This window comes from Chaetodon auriga, chromosome 2, assembly GCF_051107435.1.
Source record: "Chaetodon auriga isolate fChaAug3 chromosome 2, fChaAug3.hap1, whole genome shotgun sequence".
Taxonomy (NCBI): domain Eukaryota; kingdom Metazoa; phylum Chordata; class Actinopteri; order Chaetodontiformes; family Chaetodontidae; genus Chaetodon; species Chaetodon auriga.
This window is the reverse complement of record NC_135075.1, coordinates 18,867,651-18,882,895: the sequence shown is the minus strand read 5'-3', so window position 1 is coordinate 18,882,895 and position 15,245 is coordinate 18,867,651. Positions and strand designations below refer to the sequence as shown.

General features: G+C 41.2%; 2 protein-coding genes across 5 annotated transcripts in view; both read left to right on the top strand.

The window, feature by feature from the left end:
- kaznb (kazrin, periplakin interacting protein b) overlaps positions 1-4,057 on the top strand; it is a 111,334-nt gene extending 107,277 nt beyond the window's left edge. For 3 of the 4 annotated variants that reach the window (XM_076760559.1, XM_076760574.1, XM_076760584.1), the window contains 5 exons: positions 195-426; positions 651-752; positions 973-1,139; positions 1,296-1,392; positions 2,584-4,057. In XM_076760559.1, the coding sequence (XP_076616674.1) occupies positions 195-426; positions 651-752; positions 973-1,139; positions 1,296-1,392; positions 2,584-2,745 (760 nt within the window). In that variant the 3' untranslated portion in view covers positions 2,746-4,057. The remainder of the gene's footprint in view (positions 1-194; positions 427-650; positions 753-972; positions 1,140-1,295; positions 1,393-2,583) is intronic. The other variant, XM_076760566.1, reaches the window with a different exon arrangement.
- Positions 4,058-5,193: 1,136 nt separating this feature from the next.
- Positions 5,194-14,057, top strand: tmem51b (transmembrane protein 51b). Its single transcript, XM_076760612.1, has 3 exons — positions 5,194-5,264; positions 12,225-12,648; positions 13,604-14,057. The coding sequence occupies exons 2-3, from the start codon at positions 12,239-12,241 to the stop codon at positions 14,055-14,057; spliced, it is 864 nt and encodes a 287-aa protein (XP_076616727.1). The 5' UTR covers positions 5,194-5,264; positions 12,225-12,238.
- Positions 14,058-15,245: the final 1,188 nt, after the last annotated feature.

Genomic DNA, 15,245 nt, shown 5'->3' with positions numbered 1-15,245 from the left:
TTTATGCATTCTGAGAGCTTTAACTTTCAACTCTTGGGACATGTTGCCAATAACACTTTAAGAAATGTTTAGAATGCAGGACTTCAGCTTGTAATTAGTTATTTTCACAGTGTGTGTTCACAGTGTTGCTGCTTTTACTCAATTGAGGATCTGAGAACATGTAAACTGATCGTCAGCGTCTTATCTTCTTCTAGATTATCAAAAGCATCAGAGATGGACCATCACTGGGTTGCAACGTCATGGCTGAGTGACGTGGGGTTGCCCCAGTACTCCCAGACCTTCCAGACTCATTTAGTGGACGGGCGAGTGCTGAACTCTCTAAGCCGTAGAGACCTGGAGAGATACCTCAACATCAGCGACCAGTACCACCAGACCAGTCTACTCCTGGGAATCCAGCTCCTGCAGATTCTCAGCTTTGATAAAGAGGTCAGATTCCAGGTTAACATTAACATGAGAAGGTGATGAAATCAATGGATGAAGTTTTACTGGACTGGACAAAACTGCATGTGATGTCCATTATTATGCACCGTCGCTTGAGGCACACAGAATCCTTGCTGCTGGATTATCTCAGCAAGCTCTCATCCTTCCCTGACCTCTCTCTGTGCCTCATAAGTGCTTGCGCAGTTATCTGTGCGTTGTGTTTTCTGCAGGCCCTGCAGGTACGGCGGGCCAAATGTGAGCACCAAGACCGGGACCCCATTGTTTGGACATGTCACAGAGTAATGAAGTGGATCAGAGACATAGACCTCAAGGTGGGTGGGAGGTCAGTGACGGTATTCCCTTTGCTCAGGAGATTTCCAGGGCAGATTGCAACCAGATACCACCACCACTACTGTCTAAGACTCCCTCAGAAATAATGAGAGCTTTGGTGCCTTGCCACTGCAGCAGGGACTCTGGAGACAAACAGTTATTTGTTGTAGTCTTTTTCAAAGGCTTGAGCATGGCTGAATTCGTTTGTGTCGTGCTCTTCAGGAGTTTGCAGACAATCTTCAGGGTAAAGGCATTCATGGAGCTGTGATGGCTCTGGACCCGTCCTTTGACACAGACGCCATGGCCAAAGCTCTTGGGATCCCCAGCAACAAACACATGCTGCACCGGCACCTGTATGAAGAGATGAAGTCACTCGCCGTCCCTCACAGGTGCAGATTAAAAACCCTTAGACTCTCTTAACTCCTCCATTATATCCTCTCCAGTTATTTTTTGTCTTTAAATGTGACATGTTCTTGTGAGTCCCGTGAAAATAAATGTGATTATTTAACATCATGCACATAAATGAATATGTCTTGTGTTCTCAGCAGTGCAGAGCAGAGCAGTGAGATTGTCGGTTCCTCTTCACCTGTGGCTGTTAACCGCTTTGCTGAGGAGAGGATGTCTATGAGAAGATCAGTCAAGGTATTATTTCACACTCAGATTTATGCAACATAATTGCTTTACTTAAGCCCTTTGCTCCTCCAGGGAGCACATGCCATTGACAAATGCTCTTCACCTAACTGGCCAGTTCTTTTAAGATCTCCCCAGTTGATCCCTCTCAGACAGCTCTGCCTGGACTTATGGCAGATTTTCTGAGTCTAATCCAACTCCACTTTCTCCTTTGAATTTATGTGTCAGTGGGATACAGCTTGTTCTCTTCCACGTGTCCATGTTGCTTATGTTGTCTCTCCACCAGATGTCCAGTATTCTCCTGAGGAAGGCGTAAATAATCATAAATTTATTGAAACATATTGCTTCATATTTCAACATTTGCACGTGTTGCAAAACACAGTTAGACAGAGTTCCAGACTGGTGGACTGTTACTTCACTGGCCAGTGCTTGGTTGGCTATTACGGACATTGATTTTATGCAGGATCACCGGACATTTTAGCCTACATATACTGTACTTATATGTCTTTCTGGGGGTGTCTTCGTGGACTAGTTTTCTCAGACATGTCCCATGTTTAAGTCCAGTGTCCCTGGGTTGATTCTGGCTGTACTCCTCTCTCCACTTGCCAGTCTTAACCTGTCAAATAACAGCTGAAATGCAGTGCTGCGCTTTTCACATGTGTAATTTTCTTATTCTTCTCATTCACTCTTATTCTGTATGACAAAACTATTCAAAGCCCACAGTTATGAAGCGCTGACACAATCACGCCGCTCTACGGCTGAATAATTCTTTTATTCTGAATTATTCTCCTTTTATAATTGTTCGTTTTCGATAGTCTTGTTTCCTTACTGTGACCTGATTCTTTGTGTAAAGAGATGTCGAGGTGTTACACGGGCAGCAGTCACACAAAAGAGTCAAATGTGATGTCGAAGAGGGAGAATAAGTTTAATTAGAGGAATTTAGATGGATCACAATGTTCAGAAATCTGTTTGATTGCTTGATGTTACAGTGTGAATATAAAGTCTTGTGTGTACGTTGAAAAGTTGTTTTTATGTTTTTTCTGTGACTTTATTCATGTGCAGGAACATAAAATTGAATAGTTTCCCTTTATTCTCAGACGATCGTGTTTGATTTTCTTTTTCCAAAAAGGTCAATGTCTTATTATGGATTCACAGTCTTAAAAGAAACTGCACTCTCTGTTCTACACCTTTTCATTTTCCCAGAGTCCCCTGAGGTTACGTGCGAACAGCCACTCTGTGGAGCGAGGTCTGGGCTTCCACGGCAGCTGCGGCTCTCTGCCCAGAGAGGCCAGAGTTCAGGCCGTTCCCCGGGCCAAAGGCAGCCCAGTGCACACCTACAAGAGTGTTGAAATCACCAACGTCTGAACCAGCCTCAGCCATCGACATTGCTCACCTTGTCACTATTGTTTACATTGTAATTGTATAATAGCGGTTTGCTACTGAGAGTGACCTACGCTCAGCTATGCCGGACTTTTAAGAGGAAGTTGTCTTAAAGGCATATACCACTTAATTTAATCATTCAAACCTATTACCATTTTGGCCAATATAAGAATAACACATCTTCTGAACAGAGACCTGATGGAGCTGTTGTAAATATAATGAATAGGAAGATGATTTTTTTAAGAATAACCAACAAATGTAACTGAACACGGTGTTGTTCTCCTTTGATGCCTTATATGAAATAGGTCTTGCAGCACTGATGTTTACCGCTCTTCTTTTTCAACTGTTTCTAACGTGTCAGTTAATTACCTTTCGCTGTTGCACATGTAAGCACATGATTCATTCTGCTTGAGGTGAAGCGAAAAAAATGTACTTTTAACTGCCACATATCTGCTATTCTTCTTCTGAGGGGAGCTCAACTGTTGTCTGATGTTGTTTTTGGCTAAAAACTCCTCTGAACGTTTCCTTGTCCAGGCAAGTTTGTCATCACAGTCACTGTTATTATTCCTCTAATAGACCTTAGTTTAAGACAACATTATAATGGATGAAATTTGGACATGTGACTGAGTTAAATCTGTCACAGAAATGACCAAGAGGTACAGCCTTTATGGTACTGCTCATTCTAGCACACAAAGACAATCTTTAACATGAATTCTGTACTTCTGGTAAAACTTCTCAGTGTTACGCAATCATTTATTTAAAGCACTTCGCTTTTCATTTGACTGTAAATATTGATAGAATTTATTGAAAAAAATTATCCTGCGTAGGTGATACGCAGATAAAACATCCAGCTGAATGTTGGGTTTTGAGAGTGAAAAATTCAAGCAAATGGACTCCACATGTTTATACTGTATAAGCACTGAAAAAAAGCCAATATTGTTACTTATATTATGAGCTCAATGGAGAGAATGTAAGGGTATATTTTGTACAGTTCAATCATGTTTTATAACTCACAGTTGGATACACTTTGCTGTTCCTGAGCATGAAAACACACATGGTGCACAGCTGAAAGCCTGAGGTCAACCCAAATAGTAGAAAACAGGTTTGTCTGCCTCTTTCTGGGCGTCTCCTTCAGTCATCAAAAGCAAAGTTGTTTAAGCGGGAAGATTAGATCAGTTCAAACCTGTACAGAAACAGAAACTCAGATGTTTGTGTTCATTTGACAATTGCTGTCTCTCTTCACACATCTGTCAGAGCTTCTCATGTGTGGCAACATTAAATGTGAAATTATTGTCAACTTCCAGATACAACGCAGGCCTGTTATTGTTGTTTATCAGGACAAATGCATTAAAATATCTGTTCACACATTAACGCAGGATGAAATTATTTTATCAGCTTAGACTTAAGCTATTATCCAATGAAGACTCTGGAAAGAATCACATGATCTTCCTCAGCAGTTTGCCAGGTTGTCATAGAAATGTGTATTCAAATTTCCTATTTTTCTGAGCAGTTTAAGGACTTCGTGTAAATGATTGATTAGACTGAGGTGGGAAAACTGAAATTTGAATATGAGCATCTACACCTGCTACTACTGCGCAACTTCATCTGCTGAGGAAGACTGTGAGCCTTAAAGTGAGATTATGATGATCCTATAAGGCCTTTCCAATTTCAGCTGAACCCTGAACAGTTTCCTCTGCTGCACATGACAATCAAAGACCCTGTTTGCAAAGGGGGTTGCCTTTATTTTTAATTTAACAACATTTAATCAATCATCATTGGCGCTGAAATGCCGTGCAGCGAATGAAAACTAGTCGACAACTATTCAGAAAATTGAATTAAACTGACAATTTGAGTAATAGGGTGAGGATTTGCTGCATTTATTTGTCTTATATGATAATAAACTGAATTTCTGGGTAAACAAACAAACAAACTGAAGATGTCCCCTCTGCTCTGGAATATGTTTGACATTTTTCATTGTTTTCTCACATTCATGGACCAAACTGATTAATCGATAAAATAATCGTTCCAGCCACAATAACAATAACAATATTTTTTTCTGTCAGAGAGATTCTGAATGAGTTCAGATAATTGTTAGTCCCCTTTTCTGGCCAATTGAAAGTCACCCACAGCGTTAACCGCGTTTCCGGGTGTGTCCTCGTCCCGCTCGTTTGTCCTCACAGGAAGCTCACCTGAGCAGCGCTAGGACCAAGCGGAAACCAGGTCACAGACGCACTTTACAAGCCGCAGAGAGGAGGTGTCCCCGCGGCTGGAACCCGAACAAAGTTCCTCTGAACAATTCTGTTATCTGTCGTGGTAGCAAAAGAAAAAAGAAAAAAAAGCGCTTGTGTGATTTTTACAAACAGAAAGTTCAGGTGAACAAGGCGTCCTGTTGTCGCGTCTATGCCGTCTGCCTCTTTTTCCCCGTGATCTTCCTGAAAACACCTGCGCGATTCAGGTAACTCACCGATGAAGAGGGAAGTCCTGTGGCAGTGAGCGGTGAAAAGGTAAGGCCTCCTCCTGATCTCCTACTCCAGAGCGAGACCAAGCCCAGTCATGAGTGAAAGTAGGACCGGCAGATGGGCCGTAAATGTCTCTCTGTGAGGTGTTTATTCGGGGCTGTGTGCGGGTTTGAGTTCAGACGGGGCTCCTGTGAGGGGGCCGGTCCTCCCTCTGAGGTCCCTTCCTACTTCACAAACAATGAAAGTGCTGGCTGCGCTCCGGCTGAAGGACGGACACACACTCACACACACTTTGAACCTCTTTTCCTGCGTCAATAACATTTAATGGCATTTATTATACCCATACCCATATAACAGGATGATAGAAGCATAAATTAGACCTGTGACTGTAATAAGAGAGACTGCTTTTTTTTTTTTTTTTGTAATGGTGGAAGTGTGCTGATGTTAAACAGGACACACCCATGCACACCGTACAGCACCCTGCAGAAAGGCTCAAGATGTGTGTCTCGTTGCACAGGAAGAAAAGCAGCCATTAGAGACACACAGGAGGTCAGCGTGCAGAAAACAGCTCCATGATACCATCCTGCCACATTGTTTTGGCCTTGATAATGATGGTGAACCAGTACATGTAGGGTGCCTAAATGACAGAAATCATCATATATCTGAGATTAAAACATGTGCACTGATACAGCTGTTTTCTCTCCTCTCACTGGTTCCAGTACAGCAGTGCTCCCTTTTTCACACATTTAAAATCTGTGTCACTGGAATAATTTTTTATGTAAGTTAACCTGAGGCCAGGGATCAGCGTAGCACTAAAAACTCAGTCGATGGATTAATGAATGTGACTCATGGCAGTACAATGACAGTGACAAAGACAGCACTTTACATGTGGATCAGTCTTGTCAGAGCTGATGTTTGATCCTTTTAATGAAGTCAGTACTGCTGATCAGAGTGTATCAGCTCAGCGCATCCCTGTACCTCTGCACAGCATCTCATACTCTGCAATCAGCATCACGATATCAATCAGAATATTTTCCCAATAATATCTCACAGTACGACACATGTATGCAGCATGGGTGGGTGGCTAGTATTCTCCAGTCACTTTTGTCTGTGATTAATAAGCAGGCTGGTTTGTCTTCGAATAAATCTTCATTAATCTGCACCAACAGGACAGTGAAACACCCAGTTTCACTTTGTCAGACTCTCCACTTTGCTGTTACACTTCCCACAGTAGGAAGGAACTAAAATTGCCCCGAGGTAAAGGGATAAGCAACTTATGTAAATGTTTCACTTAAACTGGAAATAGACAAGGTTTTTTTTTTTTTTTGCCTTAACTTATCATTATGAAGTAAATGGTGGTTGCACAGTGAAATGGCTATAGAATAATGACACCATCTGTGTTCGCAATGGTTCCATATAAGCCTTGCTTTCGCTGTGTAATTCTGCCGCCACCGGCTATGATCTCCCAGGAAAGTGAAGGCTGTTACCGTTTCCATCTGCTTCCACGTCTCCATTATAGACTGAATGAATGAATAAACTTAAGCTTTTTTCTCTTAATGTTTTTTTCTACTCCCTCCCGCCAACCCCTGCTGTAGTTACTCAAACTATGTTATTACTCCATTGAAAATTATGGCACTTTGTCTTTACGGCTTCAGTCTACATCCTTCTCTCTTTTCTCTGCTTTCCAAAGTGGTTTGATCATTTCTTGGGGCAAATTGGAAACAAATGCTGTTTATTCTGTTTTTGGAGTTACTGGGCTCTGAGGAAAGCAGAGAGCGATCGGGTCGTCTTTCATTGCCAACAGTAAGACCACATGGAAACGCTGGGGGGGCTGAAAAGTTGTCTGTTTCCACTTTAGATAATAACATCAGTAAAAGTGCTGTAAATGCTCATGAAATGATTGGGATTGGAGTCATAATAATAGTAAATGCAATAGTCCAAAATACTGAGCGCCTCCAGAGCTGAGATTGTTCTGTCAACCTCCAGAAATTATTTTTGTAGTTTTCACTTACACTTAACGTGAAATCGTTCATTCAAACAACTTTACTTTATAAAAGAAAAACAGTGTGATCCTCTCGCCACATTATGATTCCACTGAAAATCGATAGACAGTAATATCAAGTTATTCCCTGTCACTGCTGTGTATAGTTAGTTACAGTTATTTCAAGGAGTTACACACTCAGCTGACATTTAGCAGTATGCATCATATTGCTAAGTGTCATCCTTTGTAACAGAGACAGAGTGTGCAGGCCAACATTTCACTGTCCAAGAGCCATTAGATGAGCAAAAGCTGAAGTGGTGCAAAGTTAAACATTAAAAATTAAACGTTAAAAGTTAAATGGAAGAGGAGGAAACCCGTGATTCAATTGTTTAACGGCTCCTTACATACATAGAGCATTCAGGACTCCTGTAGTATATTTTTGTATGTACAGTATATATTTCCTGCCCATCCCATCATTTCTTTGTCAGGACAAAGTGACTGAAGCTAAATTGCAGGGTGTGTTTTTCTTTTCTTTTCTTTTTTTTTTTTTGGATGAAGGGTTGGCCTGATTAATTGGTATTTAGGCAACGTGGTGACACGCTTGAAAGTCTTTGTCCTTTAAATCATAAAAGTACACCAGTTCGTGTGTCAGTGTTGGCCACCTGTGTCCATCCTGTCCTGAGAATAGAGCAGCAGCAGGTGGGGTCCTGATGATTCTGGATCCAAGAGGTTTTCTCCGATTCACTAACTTGAACTGATGCTGTATATACGGTAAATTTCACTTACTGGTTTTTGAGACTTTGATCTGTTTTATGAGCACACTGGAATGGCTCTGTAATAAAGCCCTGTGATTGTTAGCGCGAACGCTTGTGCACAAATGTTTGTCTAACAAAAGCAACAATGGTTTGATGCAGTTTAACCGCTTTAGAACAGAGCTTCAAAAGACTCAACTCAAAGCTTCATACTTTTGTTTGAACAGCATATTTCTTGCATTTCCAGCAAACCCTCAGCGTCATTTATCATCTGTGTCACATCAAATATTTGCCCTAAAGTGGGCGTTCACATATTATTCTGCCCTGCAATCAAAAGAGGTGACTGAAAACAGACTTTAGTCTTAGATAAGTCTGCAATCAAGAGTTTAAAAAACAAATAATGAATATTTTGTGGTATGAGTCACAGTTTCAGTGGGAATGGTAATTTTTGTATTTAATTTTCACTGAAAACAGTCAGAAATAACGATGTGCCTTTTGTTGGGCTCTGTAACAAACGAGCATGTTTCCCTTACATCAGCAGAATTTGATTTGTAAGCCGAAGCATCTCTGTAGCTTCATTTATCGTAATATGTCGTGACACATTTGACCTTTATCAAAAATTAGATATCGCAATAGGCCATACTGTGATTTCGATAATGTTTTGATTAATTGTTCAGCCCTAAGTTGAACTGCGTTTTACTAAGTATTATGCAATGTGAAGCAAGAATGGGCAACATAGTAAACAAATGTAACCAATAGTGAAGAGGGTCTTCACATATTGATACACTATGTCATGATATCTGCTCAGGTTGGAAAATCACCTTCTTTGGGCTGGATAGTGATGAGGTGTGAGCTGGTTAAATTCAGTGTTGTCTAATGAACCCCTTGTTGGACAGATGCATGGGAAAATGAAGTCATGCAAATGGTAATGTTGAATTCTGCACAGTTTATTGACATAGACATGTTGGCCACAGACCTCTGTCAGGCATCGTGACTGTGAGGGATTCAGCACTTTCAGTTGTTAAAGATTATTTGTACTGTTACACAATTTTGAATATTATTATTATTCAAGACATTCCAAATATTTTTGTTCTGCTTTCATGTGTTTGTTTTCAGCCCTTTGAGCTGCACTGTGTTCAGAAGGTGCTGCATAGATAACTTTCATTATGATTCTTTATGTTGCTCAGTTCAAATGTGAACACTGTAGGAGCTCAGCATTGAAATGCAAAGCTAATAGAAGTTGTAGTTTAAGCAGCGTTTCCTGCCCTACACTATGAACATGTCTTCTTTAATGTATGAAAACACTATCGTTGTAAAAAGCTTTAGGTTTAATACTGATCATCACAGAAAGGATCAAGACCGACATATTTTGATGTTTATCTTTGAATTTTGTGGTAATTGTCACTCCGCTTATGTTGAGACCACAAAATGTATGTATCATACTGATGCGATCATGATTTGTATGGAATTTGATAACTTTATGTATTTTTTTTTAACCAAACATCATGATGAACATGAACCTGAACGTTTATCATTTTCAGCCCAGGACCGCAGTGATACTGATGGTGGAGGGCGTTTCAGGGCACAGAACGCTTCAAACACAGCAGCATGTGCATATGACCGCAGACAGTGGATGGTTAATTAGAGGAAAATGTTGTCTCGTCGTGTAATAACTCGTTCTGAATTCTGTTGGAACAGTACAGTGAGTGTGTGAACTACAGTGTGATGGTAAAGCCTGTTGACTTGGTTCACAGCAGCACCTTCAGTTCTAATGTGGCATCTTACGAACACAGCAGCACAACCTAAACATCGTTGCTGACCAGGTGTTGACCAGATGCAGGACCTTAACAGCCGCAGTCCACTGTTTGCTTTTTAACGGACACTTCCTGTCATTATTTGCACGTTTCGAAACCCTTGACAGTGACTTTCGTTCACCCAAGTCTTCGCCCGACTCACTTCAGTAGAGCACATTTCAGATGAGGCAACGGTGGTACCCGAATTGGCAGATCAGGACCCCCCCCCCCAATCCCATTTCTGCTTACTCCTCTGCCCTCTAGAAAGTATTCAAATGGAACAGTCTGAGGAGCAAAAATGACTCTTTGGTTGAAGTAATGCAGATTGTAGACGTGGAACGTTTATTGAAGGGTTCTAAGTGATGGTACTGCTTTGTTCTAAGGGGTGAAAAGGTTAGAACCCACTCTTTCTAAGAAGAAACGCATCCAATAAAGTGACAACACAATAGCATGAACACATACGAGTACAGTTCTGCTCAATGAATCACCACCTCTCCAACACAGTCTCAACCCAAACAAAAAACCCATTCATGCTAGTCTGTGGACCCCCTGCCTGTCTCGGTCTGAATTATCTCAGTTCCAATCTGCTCCATTGTCTTTTACTCTATGTTTCACAGTGAATGCAATGAATGAGTATGTACTGCAGTTACGCTGCCAAAAATCATCACCATGACCATTTTTGTCACTCCATTCCTCTGAGTGTGAGTCATTGCTCTCAGAGATACTGTCGCTCGCTCAGCTTCGTGTTTGTCATGTTAAGACATGTGTGGACCTCCCATTGCACTTGTTGTTTTCTCATAACCAGTTTTCTCACCACGTTCCACGTTTTCTCGTTAACCTGCTCTCCTGTTCTCTCACCCCCGCTGTTCAAAGATTTAGCAGACTCTGCGCTTTTATCTGTTTTAAGAGTATACAAACCATAAAGTAACCAATTTATTCACAGATGCAGCTATTTGTTGCAGCAATAAAATGCTCCTTAGTTTGGCGATGGTGCTCTGCTCGTGTATCTGTGCCAGCCTGATAGACCGTCCCAGAGATAACATCCACCCTGACAGCGCCTGAGTTACACAGCGTTTGAATGAACGTATTGAAAGACTCAATTCTCATGCTGCAAACTGAAAGCTGTCACACGGACGGAGGCTGAGAGGCGGAGGGAGTGAGACTGCTGAAGGAGGCTGTCGTCGTCGTACTGATTGAAAAGCTCTCAGGACAAATTTGTGTTTCGGGGCTTGACATGAAAACAGAATGACAAACGTGATATGGACGGTTAGAGAGAGGTCCATGTTCAAGGTAACCATGTGACTATGCTGAAACAGCCGATTCATTGATTAGTCGAGTTGTTCCCAATCTTTTTCCTTCAGGGACCCCTTTTCTATAATTCAGTAAACTGACGACCCCTGAGTAAGTATTACGTACTTACGTATTTTAGAGATATTTTATGAACAATTAACTCAAACGGTGAACTCAATAAATGCAGGAAGATTGTGTAAAATGAGCCTTTTGGATTCATTTTGAGCAGATTTTGTCCTGTGAAAATTGCATTGAGATGAGTTTTCCTGATGTTATTAGTAACATTTTACATAATTCTGTATCTGTATTATGTTTGTTTGGTTTTTTAACAATCATATAGACTTAATACATATTTAACATATTCAGCGTTTTCTTCTTCCTGACGCTTGGTCATTGTTCTGTTGAGCAGAGAGCGAAGCCTGTGTGGATGTGCGTAGCTTGTGCTCAGGTCTTCGCCATGTTCTTTCCCTGTGAGATTGTTTTGAAATTATGATATCTAAAAACGGTAATCTAACCTTTCAAAAGAACAATTTCATTCAGTTTTCTCCTCAGAAATGAATAACATGCTGAGACACAGACATCATTTATGTTTTTAAAAAAAGATTTTCTTACACCCATTATCAGAGTAATTGAAAATGATTATTTGCAGCCCTACATGTGACTTTAAATCTACTTCTCTGCTTGCCTGAATTTCCACTCGGCTCCACTGAAGCTTCAGCTGATGTTTTTTTTTTTTCATGTATTGAAAATATTAAACCTGAGAGATTATTGTAACTACACCTTAATTCCCCTAATCTTGGAAGCACCATTCACTGTTTTCCCAAAAGGTTTTCATTATCATTTTTCAGTATTTACCAGAGCCGCATTATGCAGAGTTTTTTTTATTTATTTTTTTACTTTGATGCACCTTTGTTTGGCATTGACATTACACCACATTTTCTGACAGTAAATAACTTCCTCAAAGGTATTTTTCTTTGACTGTTGTAAGAATGTCTACAACATAAAAACCCTTTGTCAGAAAGGTACAAATCAAGAGAAAACAAGCTCTCTAAACACCACAAGAGTTAGCATAGCAGCCAATAAAGTGAGGCGTGAAGTGTGTTACAGTCTTCAGTATGACGGTTTTCTGCTCAGAAGTTATGTCTTCTAATCTCTCTTCTCACCGTATTGGTGGTCTTTTCTCTTGCAGTTTGTCCTGCAGGGATGTGTTCCAGTCGGGGTATATGTGGCGGCAACAACCGTCCCAACAGATCCTCCAGCTCAGCGGGCGCCGGCTCAGGTGCTCACTATGCCCTGTGCGCCCTGGGAGTGGGGCTCATCGCCCTGGGTATTGTCATGATTGTGTGGACTGTGATACCGATGGACGGAGAGGGCTCCGAGACTACGTCAAGCAACCACACCACAGGGCCCCATAAGGATGATGAGGATGAGGAGGAGCACAAAGACAAGACAAAGTCTTCAACAGTGGCTATGGTGTTGGTTGGAGTTGGGGTGGCCATGTTGCTTTTATCCATTTGCCTCGGTGTGAGGAGCAAGAGGAACGCACGCAACCAGAGTAACCAGCCAGTGGCAACAGGAGGCCTCTTCATGGACCACGTGGCGGGGGAGGAGCCGTGAGTGATGACTTTGATCTCTGGTTTATACTTAGGTGTTGTCAGCTTCCAGTGTTACTCCAATCTGAAATATTTGGAAATGTGCGGTACACAGAGTTATTGCTTTCCAGGTCTTGAAACTTTTCAAACTGCCATATTTAAAGTCACTTTGTGTAGGATTTCAAAATTCCTTACTCTGGTGCCATCTGGTCGTAGCCTCAAGCATAGATTTGTGTAAACTGAGCTGATTTAACTCAATGCAGTGATCCAACTAAATTAGTAATTCTGCTTCATGAGACAGCCCAAATTGTTGTCACATAACTTGATATTAAAAAAAATAATATTCATTTAAGCAATCATGTGGCCCTGCTCATTGTCATAATGCACACATAGAAGCAAATCATCACAAAGCAAAATCCAGCTAAGAAACTCAGATCCTGAGATATCATAAGAAGCTGTATAAGGAGCAGAATAGTTAAAGTGGCTGTTTTTTGTTCAGTCTCACAGCTCTCACAGCACCATTTTTTTTTTTTATTACAGCTGTTTTAAAGAGCAAGTTCTGATAAACCGACTGTTCACAACCTGTTCAGCACCAAACAGCAGACATGCACAGTTAGTGAAAAGCTGGTGAACATAACGGAGCATTTAGCAACTGAAAAGCCACATGTGTCCCTCAGGACTTGGTGAAGACCAACAACAGAGCTAAGAAAGTGAATATTGGCCTTGCATTCATCAGATGGCTTTAACATGACTCCAGCTGAATGATCAAGTTGCTCTGTATCTGGTGAATGTTTGACTATGCAACTGTTTGCGAACACCTTCATCATATCAACGTAAAAAGAGATCATGTGTCATTGCTGCATTCACAGCGTCTTTCCGTTTCTCCGGAGTGGACAGTGGAAAAAATGAGTTATTGCAGGATCGATTTTTTTCTGATGTGTCTTGTCTGAGGTTCACTGAGGTTCTCCTTTTGCAGAGCTGCAGACACAACCACATTCAACGTGCCGACCTACGAGGAGGTCGTCGGCAGCACCGACTACCCCGTCCGCCAGAGCAACCTTCGCCAAAGCACCTCCCAGCTGCCGTCCTACGAGGACATCATAGCTGCCGTGGAAAATGAGGGAACAGAGCCCGCTAGCAACCCCACCGAGGACACCCCTCTTAATGATCCCACACCAGCTCCCGCTCCACCTGCCGCAGAGGCCCCTGCCGACCCTCCTGGCCTCACATCAAACCCAAGTCTGCCCACCCGCAGCAGCAGCCGGGCCAGCCGTCTACTGCGGCCCCTGCGGGTGAGGAGGATCAAATCAGACAAACTGCACCTGAAGGACTTCCGCCTCCAGATCCGCAGCCCCACACAGAATCCAGTGGCCATCGAACCCATCACTCCGCCACCGCAGTATGACAATAAGATGCCTGAATTAGGGTAGTGTCTCTCACTTATTGCCTGCTCCTGATGAATAAAAATATCTCTGTGTTAAATGGACTAATGATAACACTTTTGAGATCCTACTTTCAAAGTTGGCATTAAGTAGGTTAAATGTGGCTCCAAGCAGCGTGATGGAGGACATGAAACACTCTCCTGAAGTGAGAACATTTCGAGTGAATCTCTTTGTCACTGAAGCTTGTGATTGGCATATTTATTCTGTTACAATGCATACTTCAGTCTGCATGAAAGGATCAGCTGTCAGTTGAGATTTTGTTTTAAACATCACGTCATAACTTATTTCAAACATATGACAGCCTTTCAGTTTTATTTAATTGTCAATTGTGTGCTGTAATGGACAATCTCTGAATATTTTTCACCTTACCGAGAATTAATGCTGTCGCTGTATTTTGATTCGGATGAGTTGTTCAATTAATTGTGGAAAGATTTAAACTATATGTTGAGTTTCGAAGGGGGAAAAGGGAAATGAATTACCTGGGGGGTTTTAAAGTGGTATTAAGCATCAGATGTACAGCAACCTTTTTGTGATTTAGAACTGAAGAAATGCACTGAGGCCAAAAATGTTTGATGTAATATCTGTTTAATGCTTTTTCTATGTTGTTTTTAAATCTATTGTCTTAAACAAACTGGTTCTTTAAAATGAAAATGGCTTCTGTATGCATGTCCAATGTGAATTGTCCACTACTGGTAACACTGGGATCAATTATAATCTCTAATAGTAAAACCAGAAGTCAGGTATTGGATGTTCTGGTATGGGATTTGACACTAATAATTAAACATGCATTGCTTCATAGGACTTTTAAAGGTGTTTAGATGTTTAAACTATGTTGTAATATTTGAAAAAAAAAAAAAAGTGTTGAATAAATGTTTTTCTTTTTCATTCAGGATCATGTCAAGATGTTATGTTTTGTTTCTAATACATCACTGAAACAGAGTTTATTCCTCAGACATCATCGGAGATGCCAAGATCAGTAGAAGCAAGTTCATCTACTAAATACAAACTAAACCTTAAGGCCATGTGTCACCTGTGAAGCTCTTCTGGTGCCACTCAAACACAAGATTAAAAGTTATCACTCCATTTTCTGATGATTTTCTGGATTGCATGCTGTAAGTTTGGTAGAGCTGTATTTATTCTGAAAGAGATGAATATTGACTTTGTGCTTACAGTTAA

What these genes read in the sequence shown, in the direction of transcription:
- tmem51b (XM_076760612.1), top strand. Translation starts at nt 12,239, where the DNA reads ATGTGTTCCAGTCGGGGTATATGTGGCGGCAACAACCGTCCCAACAGA. An exon ending in CACGTGGCGGGGGAGGAGCC is followed by an intron (nt 12,649 to 13,603) that starts GTGAGTGATGAC and finishes CTCCTTTTGCAG; the next exon opens with AGCTGCAGACACAACCACAT.